The following is a 20,436-nucleotide window of genomic DNA, read 5'->3' as shown; positions in this document are numbered from 1 at the left end:
TGTGATGAAATTATTGTTTGAAGATGAAAAATAAATCTTTGATGTTTTATTTTTATGTTTAATTAAGTGATTTTTGATAAAAATCCAAATTGGGGATTTATTTTGTGATTTTTGGAAATAGGGACTAAATTGAATAAAATGTGAAATGTTAGGGGCTAAAATGCAATTTGCCTATTTATGAGCTTTTAAGTAAATTTGAATGAATATATGGTTAAATAAGTTAAATTTGCATTAAATTAGATCAAGAAAAGAAGAAATCAGATTTGGAACGAGGGAAATCAAAAGTGGTCGAGTAGTCGTTTCGTTTCGTTCGTTTTTGTCCGAGGTAAGTTCGTAAGTAAATAGTTGAGTTTAAATTTAATGTGCTTATTTTATACATAGTCGAATAGAAATATGTGTATGTATACTTCATTGCTGATTTGTATTTTTCATAGAAAGATTATTTACGAGTTTAATTTGATTAAACTACGTCATACAAAAGTCATGCAAACAACAAGAATGCTGAAATGTGATTTTGTGTAAGACCACATCTGGGACGTTGGCATCGATTTGAGATTTACATGTAAGACCAAGTCTGGGACATTAGCGTCGTATATAATTACGTGTAAGACCCTGTCTGGGACAGTGGCATCGTTATTTAATTACGTGTAAGACTCTGTCTGAGACAATGGCATCATTATTTGATTACATGTAAGACCATGTCTGGGACGTTGGCATGTATGAACTTTTTGAGCATTTTGAGTATCTTTCTCGAATCTGAATGATATAAAAGTAATTATACGACACAAAAAATTGAGTGCAAGATTGAATTAATAAAATTCAGGTATGTTTGAGTTATACAAAGCTTGATAGTAAAGGTAAGCATTATATGTAACATGAAAGATGAATGAACCATTTAAATATGAGTATATATGTATATGTACAATATTAGTAGGAGTCAGTTTATTTGTATAATTTATATGTGTATTTTGAAAAGTATTTGCTTATGACTTACTAAGTTATTTCAACTTACGGTGTGTTTGTTCATTCATTGTTTTATAGATTTTGGAAATTAATTATAAGCTCGGGGATCGTCAGGAATCATCATCACACTATCGACTGTTATTCGGTACTTTTGAAAGTTTAAACTCTAAACATATGGCATGTATAGGTTAGATTAAATAGGCTTTGTTTTGAATTTGTGTATATATATATATAGCCATGCGAAAATGGCTTAAATATAATGTTGTGGTTTGTGCATATGTAGTTATGACTTATACTCATGCTTGAAAGGGTTAAGTTTTATGATTAGGTAACGAGTACTAATGAGTATGATCAACAATCAGCCAATAAACTAGCTCTTATGAAAATGCATTTCATATTATAACTTATGTCGTTGATGGACATACCTTTGATTCGTGATGTATGTATCTATAATCTAGGTGATGGCTTGATTAGATTGTGAAATTGGCATTCGATGTGGCTTAATATTGACCTATTTTTGATGTACAATTTGTTTAGTGAATTGACTTGGAAGTGGTAATTGATTTGTATGTATTTTCGACTTTATAGGTATCTTGTATTGGAAGTATGATATGTGGTTGTTTGGTGTGTTATAGGATGACATGATTCGGCATGAATAATAACTATGACGATAGAAATATGAGCATTTTTTATGGTTATTTGGGTACAAATTTTGAAATGGTAATTAACATACATGTTTTAAGATGGTTTGAGTTTGATCATTGAGGCTATTTTTAATGGTCGAATATAGGGTAATTAACTTGTTGTGTTTATGTGTTTGGGGCATGATAATTACATGCAAACTCATGTACTAAATTTTTTATGTATGTTTCAAAGATAAAAAAAATTGTTTAATGTAGCTAAGGTAAAATGCATATATGTTGGTATTGAAGTTACTTAAGTTTTATATTATATGCTATTTATGTGAAAAACTTAAACAAAGCATAAGTGCAAATAAGGCAAACAAATAAATTGCTATTATTTTATTTAATTAGTTAAGGAATTTAATTAGCCATGATTTGGTATTTGATTTTTTTTTAAATGGCTTTGTTATAGTGTGTTATGTGCATATATATATTAAAATAATGTGTTTGATAGTTAATTAAATATATGGATTGTTATGACTTAGTTTTCTTATGCACATATTTTATTTAAACAATATTGCCATAAGTTTGTTAATAAAATAAATATATGCAATAGTTGCTATAACTTAAAAATATTAATTACGATAAGTTTTATTTGGTTCAGTGGTCTATAGTTGTGAAAGCGATGTATATGATTGGGTTGTTATTTAATATTCAAGTTTAAAATTAAAGACTGTTCGGAGTTGTGTTTTGGTTGGTAATGCCTCGTAACCCTAATTCGACGACGGACACTGGTTAGGGGTGTTACATTTAGTTTATCAACTTTATTGGTGAGTAGCTAAGAATTGTCATAAGTGTGCTAACTAATATGTTTTTCAGCATGAATGTTTATGGTTCGCATCTCGTATGTGAACTGTTATGATTTTTGAGAACTTTGTTTTTGAATTAAAGTTCTAAGAGTAAGTTTTTCGACAAAACTCAATTTTCACGTTTTGAGACTCTGTTTTCAAGATATGTTTTTATGCCATGATTTTAAAGATATGTTTTGTGTGAGCTCTCAATGATAAGCAAGCTCTTTGTGATAAGTCTCTGTGCATGCTCCTTTGCAAGCCTTTTGTTGGATATATTGGTATACCAGAGGATGATGAGTACTCACCTATCAGTTCTGTGATTTTAGGCGTTGAGGCCTTGAGACATGTGAAGAGATAAGGGAATGTCGAGCTATGCTCCATTCACTGGGACATGTTGGTATACAAGAGAGTGTATTGCTTCACATTGCACTTATGAGACATGTTACAAGGACTCTTTGAGTCATTCTAAGATGTTATAAGAAGATCCGCATATCCAACGAGACAAGGTTCTGATAAAATAAGTGTGGGTGAGAACATGTTTTATGTTCATCTACCATTCTGATAAGACAAGTGTGTGAGCATGTTCCGTGTCATTTTAAGATCTGTTTTCAAACAGGTACGAGCTAAGTTTTAAGTAGGATTTTCAGTAATATATGCGAATCTGTTTTCAAACTTATATGATTTTATGACAAATAGGTTCTGCGAACTTGGTCTCATACCTTCACCGCAAACCCAACTCGCGATATGATTTTTCAGACTACGCTTCCTTTTTCTTTTAAACTCTGTGTTTTTAAGCATACTCTATTGATTCCTGATTATTCACTGAGTTCTCAATGAACTCACCCACTCTTGTCTTACTTCGCAGGTAAGTAGGTCACGGATGGCAGTGGCGAGGTAAATGACTTGGCGAGGCTCACCCCTGATCAGATATTAGCAAACTTAGGAATTTGGCGATAGGGTTTTATTATTTTATGTGGGTTTAGATTTATCATAAGTTGACTCTATTACTGAAATAAATTTTTTTAAAGTTTAAGTTTATTTTATCTTTGCGAACCATATCTATAAATAAAGTTTATGGGTATTCATGCTTGAGTGTTACGTGTATTTCCTTTTGTAGTAATACACGAGTCAGATTTATTGGTAAGTACTATTTTCTACGACCTTGGAAATTACATGCGTACCCTCGATAGAGATAATCTTTCTACTTAGCAAACCCAGGCAAATTGTGCAAACCCATATAGGTATGTGAATCCTATTAATGTATGAAAACCTATGCATATATGACTCCTTTGTTTGCGAAGTTTGTTTACTTGCGAAACGATACTATAAATTACGAACTATTAATATTTAGCAAACCTACAATATTGTGTGTGAACTTGTGATTTTATGCGAACTCATGTAACATGCAGTATAATGTTTTAAGAACTTATGCTTTATTTTACCATGTGAGCTCATATGTTATCTTGATAGGCGAACATTTGTTGTTTTATGTATGCAAGTCTAAAGTTGTGTTTGTGAACTCTTAAGTCTTTTTATTGTTGACATACAAACCTTTCATTTGATCTTTTGTAAACTCGCATGTTTATATTATGTGTATGAAATAATTTCGTTGCAGTGTTTTACTTTAACATATTATTTGTCATTAGTAAGTGGTATGTTGGAGGTTAGGTTGAGAGTTAACAAAGAGTCACTTCGGTGGCTAATGTGGCACGCCCGATTCGGGTCGAACCTACTCAGTTGGGTCTGGGGTGTTACACACAAGCAACTATATAACCAAATTTGTGAAGAAGAAAGAAGCTCTGATACCATGTAAAAATATAACACTAACCTGTGAAAGCTATTTGGTAGCTAGGAAAACTAGTTGAGAAAATAGGAAAATGAAAACAAAAATTCTAAAAATGACTCGAGAATGCTCATTGATTTTGATCATTGAGCTAGTCCAACTTACTGACATGCATTGATAGTTAATCAATAATACAACAAATCTAATTGATTTAACAAGCTTAACAATCTCTATAACAGACTAATGAACTGAACCTGCAAGTTGATTGATATTCTAATAATGACAAATAGTTGGATAAATAGCCTAGCCTCCTTTGGTGAACTTGCACCAACAAAGAACTATATTGACCTTCAATAAACCCTCCCAATTAGCTTGAATTATGCAAGCTGAAGTTATGATGAATCTTTTCCACAATCTTTAAGAATTAAATCAAAAGTTCTATTAAGAGATACACTAGTCTTGTAAGAAAATCTCCCTTGAAGTATTTTATTAATAAAAAAATCAAGAAAATACATCTATGGGGTTGACCATGCTTAACTCCTACTTGAATGCTAATTAATTACTAAACCTCTAAGGCTTGGTCAATCTTAGACCTAGTCAAACTCTTATTAATCTAAATTATTAATTTTTTTTAAACAAATCCAAAAATTATAAGTATTAGTAAATACATTATTGGGCTTATATATGATCAAAATTAAGCCTTAGAATTGACTCTAATATGATTTAAAAGCTAAACAAAGTTTAAAACTAATAATTCCTATAATAAACGCATCCAACTTTTTTTGCTTGCGTAATCTTCATTAAAACGATGACATCTTGAACTCCCGAAGTCAAAATAAGGTTATTCAAAGTTTGTTTTCAAGATAAGAGATAGTTCTTTCATCAGTATGAGACATCTCAACCCAAAAATGTCCAGATTCTATCCAAAAATGCATCTCAAGTTGGCTGATCTTCTAGACTTAAAAATTGGCAGTATTGATGAAATTAATTTAATGAGTTTCAACCCATCCATGCATGTATCCCTTCAATCTCAACCACATAATTTTGGCCCCATTTTCTCATCCCTTAAAACTATCCTTTTACACAAAAGGATATAATCACTCACTAATAAAGTGAAATAACAAATCAAATGCAGAAAATAAAAATTCCTCAAAGATCAAAATGTGCTCTCTAAATCCCAATTTGTGTATCAAATAAGGAGATTTTGATAGCCTTATATAGGCAAGTTGAAGTGCTTTAACCAGATATAATATCATCAGAATATCAGTGTTGAAACTAAGAATCAACAAGGAGAAAGGTTGGTTGAAGTGAAGGGTGGTTCACCCTTGGAGGGAGAAGGGTGTCATTGGATGAAAGGTGCTTAAGGCAAAGAGATAACTTTTTTGATTCCATGTCCTATGGGGATGTTCAACTTCATCTCTCTATAATGCTCATAATCTATTTCGAGTTCACTTCTTTTTAAATCATTTGATAAATATATATTTTTTATATTTTTATTTTTTACTGCATATGTTTTGGTTTTTATTTATAATTTTTATATTTTTAAACAATTTGTATAATTTTTATCCAAAAATTATTTTTAAATATTTTTCTTTTTTTAAAAAAACTTTTAGAATTAGAACTAAATTGACAAATTTTGTAAACATAGAGGACTAAATTTATTGAATTTTTAGATTTAGGATCAAATTGATAGAATTGAAGAGCTAAATTTGTTATTATGCGAATAAAAAAGCCAACGTCAACTTTTCATCACTCATCTAATGACAACTAACAAGAGAGTGACTAAAATATTTGATTTCGAAGAGTTGAGTGACTAAATCGAAAAAAAATTAATAGTTGATTGAACAAAATAGACCTAAAGGCATAATTGAGTGACTATTTTTTTAATTTACCCTAATTATTATTATTATATATTTTTATGATAAATGGTTGTCATAAATATCATACTTGTGAATAATTATTAAAGATATATTTAAAATTAATAAACCGAAAAGTAAACCAAATAGGTTAAATGATCTATCCCAACATCATATTACTCACTCAACCCAACAGACTTGGGCCGAGACCGGACAAGGTAATTTTGATTGCTAGATTTGACCCAATTAATTATTTATTTATTAAAAATAAAAAAATTAAATAATAATAAAAGTAGATATATTTTTTAGTTTTTAATATTAATTAATAGTAAATTTGGGCTAAGGAAAAGAAAAAGAAGTCACTGGGGATAGAATAATAATTTTTTATAATTAAAAATAAAATTATTTAGGATATTTTTGTGATTAAGTCAACAAGTTACTTATATCTAACAATCTTGCACAATTAGTGATATACATAAATTCCCAACAACAACAAAAGTTGAAATAATTATTGTATGGAAAGAAGAAATGATTCTGCTCAACCACTCTTGATTAGTTAATCTGTTCTTGTTATCCTTCATTAAAAGCTTCCCCATTACATCCTAACTATTTCTTTCACATAAAAGCAATAGGCCACCCTATGACTAAATTGGAGTAGATGTACTCTTCAAACTCTAGATAATAGAGGTGTTTAATTAATTGAATTAATTGATCTTTTAAATCCTTAATCGTTAGCGAATTAACTAAAATTTATATATATTTTTAGTTAAAACAAGTATAAAACATATAAAAAGATTAACCGAATTAATTGAACGATTAATTTATACTTCCAAAAAATTAACCGAACCAACCAACCCCCGACCAAATATATATATATTATAATATTATTTATTAAGTTCAGTTAATTCAGTTAACCGACCGATTTTGAACCGAATTAACTGTTAACTGAACTTTCAAAAAATTATTAACTGATTCCTAACCGAATTAATTCGATTAACCGACTAATTAATTGAATTTAGTCGATTAACTGAATTAATTTAATTTTACTCAAATTTTGCACAACAACATCATCGCCTTCCTTATTTTCAATTGCATATATTTGCAATTTTGCCGTCCTTATTTTCTTTTTATCTATACTTACGTACTCTTAATTTACCGGAGAATTTACCAAAATCTTAATAATTTTATAAAATAACATATACAATTTTAGGAGTATTTTATTTATTTGCCCGTAATTTAAAAATATACAAATATATGATAAGATTTGAATTTAATATTTCAAAAAAATTCCTCCACTTTACTATTTTAACCAGTACCACATTAAATTTTATATGATTTATTTTAGATTTGTTACATCATTACTATATCATAATTTACTTTTAATTATATTTAAAGCTTTATATAATTCATTTAAATTTTGCCATGTTAATGTTGATAAGACCTTGTCAATATTGGTCAAAGTTGAAGCCCTAGGCACATGAGCATTTACCATACGCAATTGTCAAATATAGGCATTGTCAAAATTTATTATAATTTAAGTTTGTATATATTTTAGTTTTCGGAGAATCATGATTTAGGGTTAACACATAAATTAATATTTAAATTATATGTATTTTGTCATCTTTGTAATTAAATTTTTTATTACAAGTGGTGTCTAAATTACTTTTTTTTCCTAATTGGTGCATCCGTTAGTCAAACTGTTAGTCAATCATCAAATCTATATAAAAAGCATTAACCTACAAATTAGTACCTAAATAATACTCTTTTTCTCAAGTTGGTACCTAAACCTTTTTTTGCTACAAGTAATACCTAAACTATTCTTCCGTTAACCATTTTACACCAAAATGTTATATCTATTAAACAAATCCAGTCAATAAAAGGCTATCACGTCATATAAACTTTTAAAAAGGTAATTTTTAATTATTTTAATTTAATTTAATTTACATTATTTCTCTCTTTATTTTATTTTTCTATTTTTTCCTTTCTTCTTCCTTTATAATATCTGACAATGCCAACAATACTCGAAGTTGACCCTCTTGAGGTCAAGACACTAGTGACTAATTTTGTTTTTGAACTTCACTGCCTACTTACTCGACTTGACAGGATCAAAAAAGTTATTTTATCGATCAAAATCAGTGTTTTCAGAACTAGACTGGATCGACCAGTTAGATTGAGAATCGATCTTAAGACAGGGGTTGAATTGATTTATTTATGAACCAATACATATAAGTTGAGCCAAGCTAAAAAAAACGGTTGTACCAGTTCCTTTTTTTAAAAATATTTTTATTTTTATTTTATGTTTTTTAATAATTTTTAAATATATATAATAATATTTTTTGTCTTTTTTTTTGTTACATGGTTATTTTTAATTGATTATCTTTTTTTTTTAATAGACTTAGTAGTTTGACTAACAACAGAGATAGTAACTTAAGAAAAAATAGCTTAGGTACCACTTATGACCAAAAAAAATATTGAAGTACCAAAATGGGAAAAATAACATAGTTTAAGGGTCTGTTTGATTGCCGTAAAATATTTTCCGTAAAATGATTTCTGGAAAATGTTTTACTTTTCTCAAAATGATTTCTTGGAAAATATTTTCCGGTGTTTGATTGAATCTGTGTAAAATATTTTTTGCTATTTGGCGATTTTCGAACATATTTTACGGAAAAGTTGTTTTGCATATATTAATATGTATTAATAAATTTTATATTTTAAACTGTTTTTTACATATATTGCAATGATTTATTTATAATAATACTCAATTATTAAGCTACAATATTAATCGTTATAAATTGAAAAAACTAATATCAAATAAATTATTTGTAATTGTGTTAAAAAACAAGTATTGAATAATTAAAAAAACAAATTCTTGAAAAATCGATAAACAGAAGCAATTTTCTACCGGAAATGAAGGAAGAAATGAAGGAGGCGATAGAGAGGAGAGCACGGAAAATGTCTTACGGAAATTGAAAGGGTAAGACATTTTCCCTAAAATGTAACCCATTTTCCCTTGTTTTGGAGTTCATTTTCCAAATGGAAAATGTTTTCTGCCAATCAAACACTGGAAAAGTTGGAAATGATTTTCCGAAAAATCAATTACGTCAATCAAACAGACCCTAAGTATCAATTTATGGTTAACCCTTTTTTTTAAAAAAAATAGGCTTGACGGAAGTATCAACTTGGAGGAAAAAATAGTCTAGGTACCACTTGTAACAAAAAAAAAATTTAAGTATCAAGATGAGAAAATGAGTATAGTTTAAGTACCAATTTATATGTTAAGAATATGCTTTATATTGAGTTGATTTTAATTATGATTAATCGAACGGGCAAAACACTAAAAAAAGCCTTTTTTTTAAATTTACCGAAATAGGCCGATTTTTTAATTATTTACCGGAATGGGCCATTTTCCCCGAAATCGCATCCACGTCGGTAGCGATGTCGGGAACGTGATAAAGTCATCGCGTCACGTCGGTAGCGACCTGGCGGCGTGGAAGGAAATCGCGTCCACGAGGCGATTTTCTTCCGTCGGCAGGTCGCGCTTAACGTGACGCTATTTACCATCACGTAGCGCGTTTTCGGTAGCGATTTTGACGTTGATTTCACGTTGGGTTTTCTGGGTTTTAGGGTTTAGGGTGCAAGCTTTTTTAGGGTTTAGGGGTCCCCCAAAAAATTATTTTGTTTAGGGTGCAGGCTTTTTTAGGGTTTAGGGGTGCCGAAAAAAATTATTTCGTTTAGGGTGCAGGCTTTTTTAGGGTTTAGGGGTCCCGAAAAAAATTATTTCGAGTTGACGTTTCTGGTCAAATAGTATAAAATCGCTTCTACCAGGATGCTATCAGGTTAGAGTTAGGGTTTATAATTAAATTAAATTATGTTAGGTTAGGGTTTTTAATTAAATTAGGTTAGGTTAGGGTTTTATAATTGAATTAGGTTAGGGTTAGGGTTTTTAATTAAATCAAATAATATCAAAATAACTTGGAAAAATTTATATGTGTATTACATCATCATAAACTTGTATTTCATTACATCAAATGATAAATTTTAATACGGTAATCAATGTCTATGACCGGGGATTCGGTTCCACATGGCGTAGTCGTGATTCTGTACCGGATTCCTCCTTCCTCTAGCTTCCGTCGACGATTGTTCTTCCTCCGGTGGTGATTGTTGTTCTTCCGGTTCGGCATCTGGTTGTCGGACTTGGGACGATGATCCACCTTCAAAGAATAGTGTATGCGGAGGTGTTTGCATCATGAGCGGCGACGAGTTTGAAAGCCATGCGTTCTTGGCGATTGGTAAAAGGAGAGCTCCCGACGGCCCCTTGCGACCCTCCTGCGGCATTGCCTAGTTACCGGTGGTCCACTCGGCATTACAGGAAATGGAGCTGATCCGGGCATTTGACTCCAACCTGCCATAGGATTCGGAAAAGGATACATGTACGGGTTAGGGTACATATAAGGGGTAGGAAACATACCTGGCATCATAGGGAAAGGTGAATGCGTGGGTATCATCTATTGAATTGCTGCGTCAGGTGACTGCGTCGGTGCTCTCGTTGGGGACGGTGATTGCATGGCCGCTGATGATGAACCGGGTGAATGTCTGGGCCACGTTGAGGGGCTGCCCTCGTAGTCTTGTCCCCTTGGATTTAGAGGCCCGCGTCTTTCCTTTCCGACACGTATTTGCTTGCCTCCTCTCCTCGGCGTAAGTAATCGGCTTCCATGGGCCCTAAACCATGGCATGTATTCTGGAACGCACGCTAACTAGGGAACGATGATTGGTTCCCGAGTAGGTAGATATTCATTTCGATTTTCCCACATTTCTATGTACACTGACCAGTATCTAGGCCAATCCGTACCTAATAGCCGAAGGTCGATTTTGTGGCGCTTGTCAAACTCCTCAGGGTCCGCAGGGATCGGTTGTCTACATCCAAACTGTTGTAGGACTCTGTCTGTCAGGTGGGGCTCCACCGTTGCATAGTTGATCAACACCACTTTCACGTGCCAAGCGTTCGGATTTTGTAAAAACTCTTCCGGATTCTTGCCTTGATGCGGATCCTCGTATGGTGTCCATTGAAACTACATGAACATGATAAAAATATTACATATATACATAATACTAAATACTAAATACTAAATACTAAATATCAATCCACTAGCGAATGTATGGAAATATCTATTTGCAATAATACTTACTTCTGCTTTCGACCGTTGCTCTAATAGAAGCCGTATATCTTCAAGTTTAGTCGGTAATCCATGATAACTTGCCGGATGGTTTCACCTAATTAAATAAATTTTTAGCATACTTTTATTCTTACAAAATCTACATAACAATTTCAAAATGTAATATAAAATTTACCTCGACACGAGTGGGAATGTATATGGGTGGTTCACTCGAGGACGTAGAAATGGAAAGCGAAACCGTGCCCATGATTGCAGTAGTGACAGGCAACCTCCGATTTTTGCTCTCCTCGGTTTCGTCGCCCCACACATCTCACGATATAATGTTGCCAAGACGGCAGACCCCCAACTAAATTCACCGATTGCTCTAAAATCAACGAGTTTTAGCAGCCACCTTAGATGTACACGGCTCCGTGACGTGTCGGCCATTAGATAGCCTCCAATTATTTGAAGAATGTATGATCGGGCATATCGAATTCTTTCAATTTCGGTTGAATTTGCATTCAGATTGGGGAAGGTGGCACGTAACCAGCCCATCTCCACCTTACCTCCATCCATTTTATTCGGTACAGTGCCCAAAAGCTCGTAACACACCGCCTCCTAGTTGCTAGATTGGGCAGACCCGGTGACTGGGTGCCCGTCCACCGGCAATCCCAAATGCAGATGGACATCTTCTAGAGTGATAGTGCACTCTCCACATGGAAGATGAAATGTGTGCGTCTCGGGTCTCCACCTCTCGATGAGCGCACTGATCAGTTTCGACTCCAACTTGCATCCCCGGCCTACCGTTGCCACGTGCCAAAATCCCGCTTCCCGCAGGTAGTTCTCTACTAACGGTGATGGAGGATCATGCATATTCCGAATATTGCATTCCAATACCCGATCTTCAGACTTTTATAACAAAAAATAAATTAATATTTATCTAAAAAAACATAAATAAAATTATCTTAAATAAAATTTAAAATTTAAATTTAATACTTACCATTTTCATTTGCTCCACCGATATGTGATTCCTATCAAGACGAATCAATGATTCGGCCATTGCAGAAAATATTAAAAATTTTAAAATTATTTTAAAAAAATAAAAATTTTTAAAATTTTCTTTAAAAAAATGAAATTGAATGGAAAAAGAAATTTAATATGGAGTTTAGAGATTTTTTGAAGGAAATTGTGAGGATTTTGGAAGGAATTCGAGAGTTTAAGAGAATTTTGGAAGGAAATTGAGAGAATTTTTGAAGGACTTTGAGAGAATTTTTGAATGAAATTGAGATAGGATTTGTTTGTGAAAAAATAAGAGGTAGGGGGTTTTTATAGTTAAAAAAATTCTGACCGTTGGGGGGGGCCAACGGTCAAATTTTTACCGTTAAATACTTGTTCATCTTGGGTGTCATCGCGTCCGTCGTCGGCGACCTGGCGGCGTGGAAGGAAATCGCTACCTCGGGGACGCGATTTCCTTCCACGTCGGCAGTCGCATGATGTGGACGCGATGATCATTACGTTCCCGACATCGCTACCGACGTGGACGCAATTTCGGGAAAAATGGCCCATTCCGGTAAATAATTAAAAAACCGGCCTATTTCGGTAAATTTTAAAAAAAAGGGCGTTTTTTAGTGTTTTGCCCTAATCGAACATCTATTATTTATTATTATACTTGTAATTGTACTAGTAAATGCCTTAGAAATAAAAACGTATTTTAATAATTTAAATTTTGATTTGCTGGAGGATTTATGTTAATTTTTTTATTAAAATATGTCATAAGTCCTTGTGCTTTTCAAAATTTGGAGTTTAGCCCCTATGCCTTTATTTTTTAGGAATTTAGTTTCTCTACTTTTTAGATTCCAAAATTCAAGTCAACTGTTAACGCTATTAATTTTTTGGTGTGACATTTTGAAATTAAAAAAAATATTCATCTGGTAGTCATGTAACTAAAAAAAATGGTGTTGTATTGAATTTGAATTTAACAAAGAAAATTAATAGTGTTAACAGTTAGACTTGAATTTAGAAATCTGAAAAGTAGATGGACTAAATGCTTAGAAATGGAAGTATAAAGACTAATTGGACCTTATGACATAATTTAACCTTTCTTTTTCTATAAGTTAAAAGCACACACCAAATTTGTTTGAACCGGCCTGATCAATTGGAATGGGACTTGGTCAGGGTTCTGGTTTAGAAAATGATATTGAATCGGTTGACTCAAGAATTGATACAAACCAGTAAAATTGAATTGTCGAACTAATTTTTTATTTTTATAATTTTTTAATAACTTATTTAATCAAACCAATAGACCGAATAGACCACCTATCCGATAAATTTATATCATTTTGTGCTAGTGTGATTATTAAGCAGCGCTAACCGCTATTAGAGGTGCTCATGGGGCCGCCTGGCCCGACGGTCCGCCCAAAATATGGAAGGGTTCGGGTAAAAATATAGGCCCGAAATATGGGTTTGGGCAAAAAACGAGGCCCGTTCAGAAAACGGGTTGGGCCTCGGGCACCACTTTTTGGCCCGGCCCGGCCCGGTCCGAATATAATAAATATATATTTTTTATTTTTTTAATTTTAAAATAATTTTAAAATACTTTTTTTAAAAAAAATTTCAAAATAAATTTTTGGTGTTTATTAAAAAATGGGCCGGGCCGGGCTCGGGCTTAGGAATTTTTCTTGGGCCGGGCCTGGACAAAATTTCAGGCACATATTTTGGGCCGGGCCCGGGACTAAGACGCGGGCTGAAATTTTTTTGGACCCAACCCAAACCCGGCCCGGCCCATGAGCACCTCTAACCGCTATCACCACCCCTTTTCTAAGCACATCAACGTTGAAACCCATATGAAACACATAGCTAACCACTAACTCCAGGCCCAAACATATGTAACCTTTATCAACAATTGCAGTGAGTCATTTAGCCTTGCACACTCTTTCTAGCGTGCATTCGTAGGCTGCAAATGAGCCAATACAGGTAGGCACTTGAAAATTTATGATTATACTACTTTGTAGAGTGGATATTTTTCCAAGGCCTGCTACCACTTTGCAGTAAGTTCACATGAATATTATTACAAGGAAGAGATTGGTTAACATGAGTTTTATGGTGATGCTACAAAATCTTATATCAGCAACTGTCATTCCTAGCAAGAATATCGGGAAAATTTTGAATGATAGGAAAACTTATTTTGAAATACTAAGGTGATTACCATTTCATCATTCTCCTCAACCAATGTCTACAGATTAAAGAATGATTGACCATTATGATCAATCGGTAATCATTTAATCTAAGTGTAGGCAAAATCACTGAAAATCAGCCCTCATATTTGTTTCCATGTGGTTCAACGCATCAGATATATAGAAATTTTCCTCAGTGCACCAAAGATGTTGAATGATTCAAACAACTTGTCATTTTCCCCAGCAGAAATTCCTTTGCATGATTTTCCAGCTTCTTTGTCTGCATGAATTGTACATTCATGAAACTGAATAAACCGTGAAGCGTCAATGGAGAAACCAATTAATGGAAAATGTCCCTGCCGAACCCAATCCTGGTACATTGTTTTGATCTCTTTTCTTATATGGTTCTCATTGTTTTACTTGTATTCTTCATCTATAACATTTGGAAAGATGGGGGATAGTTTCTTAGGCAACAATCGAACCGGTTTTGTGGGTTCGTCCGAGTCTTCATTACACGACGTTGTTAAAAATGAAACAGGGAATGCTTCTTATGTTAATGATGTTAAGATTGAAGATAATAAGGGAAAGGCCATTGATGAAACGGAAAACGATAGGAAGCCTATTAAGTTTTACATAGACAGGGATATCGATATCGATCGGTTGATCGCTTTGTTGATGGCTGATGATAATGAAACCGAAACTTTCGAGACAATATCCGGAAAAATACTTGAAGAAGAGTTCAAAAATGTGAGGGATGACCTCCCCACTATCAAGGGCAGAAGGGAAGCTAAGAGTAGCAAGAGACGAGGCAGGATTAAACCTGTTGAGGCTGTTGCTGCAGCCACCACCATACCCAAAAAAGTAGAGCAAGTTGTTCCACAACCAAGAACACAAAATGTGGTAAAACCCCAAGAACCAAAACCACAAAATGTCGTAAAACCGGAACCCGATCCATCACCTTGTTTGGGTCGGTACATATTTGTTCATGATATCCCTAGGAAATTTAACCAAGACTTGCTGGACAACTGCCAGTCGCTCAGTTCATGGACAGACATATGTGAGTCTGCATTAAACCTTGGCCTAGGGCCCCCCTCTTCCGTGCAATGAAAAGCTTTATTCAAAAACTGGCTGGTTTTCGACGAACCAGTTCTTATTAGAAGTCATTTTCCACAACAGGATGAAGCAGTACCAGTGTTTAACTAATGATCCAATGGTGGCTTCAGCAATCTATGTTCCATATTATGCAGGCCTTGATGTTGGTCGTTACCTTTGGGGTCCTATTGGTTATAGGAGAGACCATGATGCAATGGAGCTTGTCAAGTGGCTTGCGGGTAGACCCGAATGGAAAAATACGTGGGGTCGAGACCATTTCTTGGTTGCTGGAAGAATCAATTGGGATTTCAGGAGGGACCTCAAGAATGTGTCTGATTGGGGCAATGGGCTTTTGACTTACCCCGAATCAAAGAACATGACAATGCTAGTAATTGAGTCGAGTCCTTGGAACAACATCGACTTCGCGATACCGTATCCCACGTACTTCCACCCTTCAAGAGATGATGATGTGTTCCAATGGCAGAACAGAATGAGAGAACTTAAGAGGCGTTTCTTGTTCTCTTTTGGAGGTGCAAGAAGGCCTAATCGGGACGAGTGTATCCGCAATGAAATTATCGACCAGTGCCTAGTGTCAAGGAAGAGATGCAGGTTCCTAGAATGTGATCAAACCCAGAGGTGCTACAAGCCAGAAAATTTGATGAAGTTGTTTCAAAGCTCTATCTTTTGCTTACAACCTCCTGGGAATTCCTACACCAGGAGGTCAATATTTGATTCAATATTGGCAGGCTGCGTTCCAGTTTTCTTCCATCCAGGTTCTGCATATGTTCAATATTTATGGCATTTCCCCAAGGATTACACCAAATATTCTGTGCTGATACCGGCCAGTGCCGTTAAATCCGGCGAGGTCAACATTGAACAACTGTTGCAAAGAATCCCAAGAGATAAAGAGCAGCAATGAGGGATGAGGTCATAAAGCTGATTCCAAATGTGATCTATGCAGATCCTGCTTCGAGATTGCAAACCATCGGAGATGCGTTCAATCTGACAGTTAAAGGAGTTCTTGACAGAGTTGAAACAATCAGGAACCAAATGAAAGATGGGAAAGAAGTGAATTCCGAATTTCCTGAGCAAGAGTCATGGAAGTATCTCACATTTGGGAAACTTGGAGGCCACGAATGGGATCCTTTCTTCTCAAGCAAACTTGGGAAGCTTTCGGTGAAACTCGAAGAGCATGCGTTCCCATGGATGTGATCCAGCTTTTCCTTTCAATGAAAAATGTGGAAGTGGGGGGAGATGTATTAGCATAAGAAACTAGGAGGAGGAATAACCATGAATCTCTTGTTTTGCTTATTGTAAATACTAGTGCCAATCTTTCTCTTAGGAAACCACAATCTGGGGAAAAAAAGTGATTGCAAATGCTGAGATACGAACCCGGAATTGCTGGCTACATGGACCAACTAGATTCACTCATCTTTTTCTTTCTTTCCTACCGTCTGTTTCCTTTTATTTGATTGGTATTTTCCAATGTAGTGACTCTTTCATTAGGTTTCTGTTTTGGGTGATGCATTACTGTGAATTTGTGATGGTTTTAGACGTAATCTGACCCTTAATCTTGTTTATATAGGATGGCAACTAGAGAAACGAAAAAATAGTTTTGTCTGTCTAATATGGATTTTAAAGCTACCGTCAAACGAGAAACAATGATGGGAGCGTTGATTAGACCTTTCTAGACACAGAAAAATTCTTTATAAATCACCATTTTGTTGTGTAAAATCTGCTCAAATGTTGTACCTACAAATGCTATCATTTCAAGTAGACTTGGTGCCACTCTAGTCAACAAATAAGGGAATTTTATCCAATAAAAAGATGATGCACTCTCGTGCAAAAAAGTAACTCACGTAGCAAAAGGACTGAAGGTAAGGATTCATTTTTACCAATGCCCTCATGTTCTTGCAAATCACTCTCAATCAACCCAGGGACTATTTACATCTAAACACAATCACATTCCAAAAAGTGTAAACAAAAAGAGTATTCGAAAGGAGTAAATACCTATTATCTAAGCTATTTATTAAATATCTGACTGTGTTAACTCCACCTCGAATCAAGATTTATGACAATAAATAATTGGGAGTTAAAAATGAAAATTGTGAATTGAGATAGAATGGAGCTATATGAAAGCCGGGTTTGGAGTGTGAAGCACATATTTGTAATTGGGATGGACAGAGACGGAAATAAAATCCAGAACCAATCACCAAAGAGGATCAGCCAACCAAGCAAGCAGATATTTACGCGCCCAAACACGATTACCCTTCACAAATTCTCCTCAAAATCCCCATCCCCATCACCATTTATAAACCCCAACTCCCTACCCTCCAAATCCCCCAATCATTTTTCGTGGTCGCAAAACCATTTCCAGATTCCAGTTTCCAGTTTCCAGTTTCCAGTTTCCACACGCCTAATGTTCCCTTCCCTCCGTCACATTTAATATACCTGCCATGTCCCACTCCATTAGACCTCACGTCGTCGGAGGTTCCGCCGTCGTTAAGCCACCCTTATCCCGGACCAAACCACCACCCTTCTCGGTTCGCGTCTCGGGTTTCTCCGCCAGCAATAGCCAGGGCTTCACCACCTCCGCCAAGGAGGAAGGGCCTTCTTGCATATTCGTTGGCCCTGTCGAGACTGCCAGTCAAGAAACCTTAGAAGCTCTCTATCGCCAAGTAAGAGATTTTATTCACTAATTTTCAACAACTAAGCTGTTTCTTAACTGAATTAATTAAAATTTGTTCTTGAAATCAAATGATCAGGCTCGGGATGCTTATTATAGTGGGGAGCCTTTGATAGTTGATGACATGTTTGATAGAGTAGAGGTAACTAACTTTGTTTAAATATTTAATCTTTTTATCAGTGAAAGTTTTTCTTTAATTTAATATTCACTGATATATGGTAAATGTAATTGCTTTTTATATGCAGTTAAAACTACGTTGGTATGGTTCGAAATCCGTTGTTAAGTACCCTCGTTGCAGTATAAGAAGACATTCTACTTATGCAGATGCAGAGGTAATTCTCTTTAGAATCATCTATTTGTTTATATGTCGTTTTTCCTGGTTTTTATGTTCTGTTCAATGCTTTATCTTTGTCCCAAATCAGCTGTTAATGTAGTAAAAAAGAAAACCCATTTATGTTATGTGACACCCTGAATTGTTCAGCATATGCTTTTAGCTGATGTGGTAAAGGTCTCGTATGGTACTTTTTCTATATGTTAAATGCGTCGCCAAAGATTGAGTTTTGATCCATTGTATTGTTATGTTGTTTGGGAAATGGTGGGCAGGATCAGTGATATGTTCTCTTTGTTATTTGTATGTGTTCTGGTTGAATATTGAGCTGTTCTTGGATGTAGGGCAGGAAGATTTGTCTCAAGGTTTGGCGTTAGCAAGCATATGGATCCTTATTTTTGCATTTGGCTGTACATTGTGTCTTGTGCCTATCGTTTACACCATTAGTCTAGCGTATCAAGATCCATTCAGTTCTGGTGCGTCCTACGACAGCCAAGCGGCCAACTTGGAGTTTCTTGCCACAGTTAATGGTATTCTCTTTATGGGCATTGGGTCAGTGACTGGCTATCCACTTGCATCAGCTGCTGGTAAGACTTCTAACGATGTGATATTTATCTTGCTTTTGACTGCTGCCTCAGAATTGTACTAATTCATACTTTCTCCAGTTCGGGTGCTTCAAAGACTGTGGAGAAATGACTTGGTAGCTCTAAAGGGTGCATGCCCTAATTGTGGGGAGGAGGTGAATCTATACAAATTTTTTTCTTGCACTTATTTTATGTCTCTGAAATCTAAAAGCACCACCATATCCTTCTTTTCTCGACCTAGACATTAGATCTTCTCCTACAAACCTAACCACTGTCAATCTTAACTGATTTATTATTTTGCTATAGGTGTTTGCATTTGTGAAATCAGAAAAATTCAATGGTTCCCCCCACAGAGCAGATTGTCATGTCTGTGATTGCACTCTAGAGTTTCGTGCCAAGACTGAGGTAATGTAGCTTGCTTACATTTGATATAGATACAAGGCCTTTATAGAACTTGTTAACTTTTTAGTTTCACAGGATTCACTTCAATGTTCCTCTTTTCAGTGTTTAGAGCACACGTTCGTCTTTGTTTTCATAATATTTTGTATGATTTACATATCATAAATTGTTCTGTATAGGGAATAGGAATTGCAGGACATATTCATAGGGTTTTTTGTTGTTGACACGGTTGTTTTTTACGTTTTTGCAGCAATCTGTATCTAGACTTGGGAGAAAGTGGGTATATGGTCGTATATATCTCGTCTCACGAAAAGGTAGAAGCCGGAGGTGGATGTGAGCCGTCTGCAATGCGTACACAATGTAACTGTTAATAGAAGCACGATTCTTTTCTCTTTGATTTTTCACTTATTTTTGAAGAAACTAAATCGACTACCAGACTTCTTATACTTTAGAACGAATTGTGGAGACTCTTAAAATTAATCGTACTTCATAAGAAAATAAATGGTTATCTTTTGCTGTTGGAGAGTGTTAATGTAGTGCAAAACAGCGAGCCAACTTTTAGGACATTATTGTCACTGCATTCATGCAATCGACTGGTTATATATTGTCATCTTTCTCCATGAGGGAAAGGCCATTTGTTTTGGGCTGCTATTCCAAAATTTTATAGTTTCAAGATCCGAAAGGGCATTTTTAACACTACACCCTCTAGATATCTAGTCAAATAATTAGGTTGTGAAATTTAACCATTAGGCTAACATTTCTTCATCCTTGGATCTAAATTTCCCATGCTTGGCTCATATTTTGCAAAACTTTAAGTGCAACCAATCAGCATACATTCGTACACTATTAAGATACACATGAATCATCCATCTAGTTCAAGATAATAAAAGCTTGGAAATCAGTAATGCTTTGTAAGGTTAAGTATCTGAACCCTAGATTCTGATA

The 20,436-nt window shown here is 34.6% G+C and overlaps 2 protein-coding genes across 2 annotated transcripts; both read left to right on the top strand.

Moving 5' to 3' along the window:
* Window positions 1-14,714: 14,714 nt before the first annotated feature.
* Window positions 14,715-16,706, top strand: LOC105770678 (xyloglucan galactosyltransferase KATAMARI1 homolog; the record flags this gene model as incomplete). Its single annotated transcript, XM_052633936.1, is given in 3 exon segments — window positions 14,715-15,485; window positions 15,487-16,396; window positions 16,399-16,706. Coding segments are annotated over 3 exon segments (1,989 nt in total), but the record flags the coding sequence as incomplete, so codon positions are not given.
* Window positions 16,707-17,664: 958 nt separating this feature from the next.
* LOC105791414 (PGR5-like protein 1A, chloroplastic) lies at window positions 17,665-20,023 on the top strand. Its single transcript, XM_012619482.2, has 7 exons — window positions 17,665-18,172; window positions 18,260-18,322; window positions 18,426-18,512; window positions 18,858-19,095; window positions 19,174-19,247; window positions 19,399-19,497; window positions 19,742-20,023. The coding sequence occupies exons 1-7, from the start codon at window positions 17,951-17,953 to the stop codon at window positions 19,826-19,828; spliced, it is 870 nt and encodes a 289-aa protein (XP_012474936.1). The 5' UTR covers window positions 17,665-17,950; the 3' UTR covers window positions 19,829-20,023.
* The last annotated feature ends 413 nt before the right edge of the window (window positions 20,024-20,436 follow it).

Source organism: Gossypium raimondii, chromosome 7 (assembly GCF_025698545.1).
Source record: "Gossypium raimondii isolate GPD5lz chromosome 7, ASM2569854v1, whole genome shotgun sequence".
In the NCBI taxonomy this organism is placed as follows: Eukaryota; Viridiplantae; Streptophyta; class Magnoliopsida; order Malvales; family Malvaceae; genus Gossypium; species Gossypium raimondii.
The sequence above is the reverse complement of the archived record's forward strand: the minus strand, read 5'-3'. Positions and strand labels throughout refer to the sequence as shown.

Coding starts and splice junctions, on each gene's coding strand:
- LOC105791414 (XM_012619482.2), top strand. CDS start 17,951: ATGTCCCACTCCATTAGACCTCACGTCGTCGGAGGTTCCGCCGTCGTT. Junction 18,513..18,857: donor CTACTTATGCAGATGCAGAG/GTAATTCTCTTT, acceptor GATGTAGGGCAG/GAAGATTTGTCTCAAGGTTT. Junction 19,096..19,173: donor TCCACTTGCATCAGCTGCTG/GTAAGACTTCTA, acceptor TACTTTCTCCAG/TTCGGGTGCTTCAAAGACTG.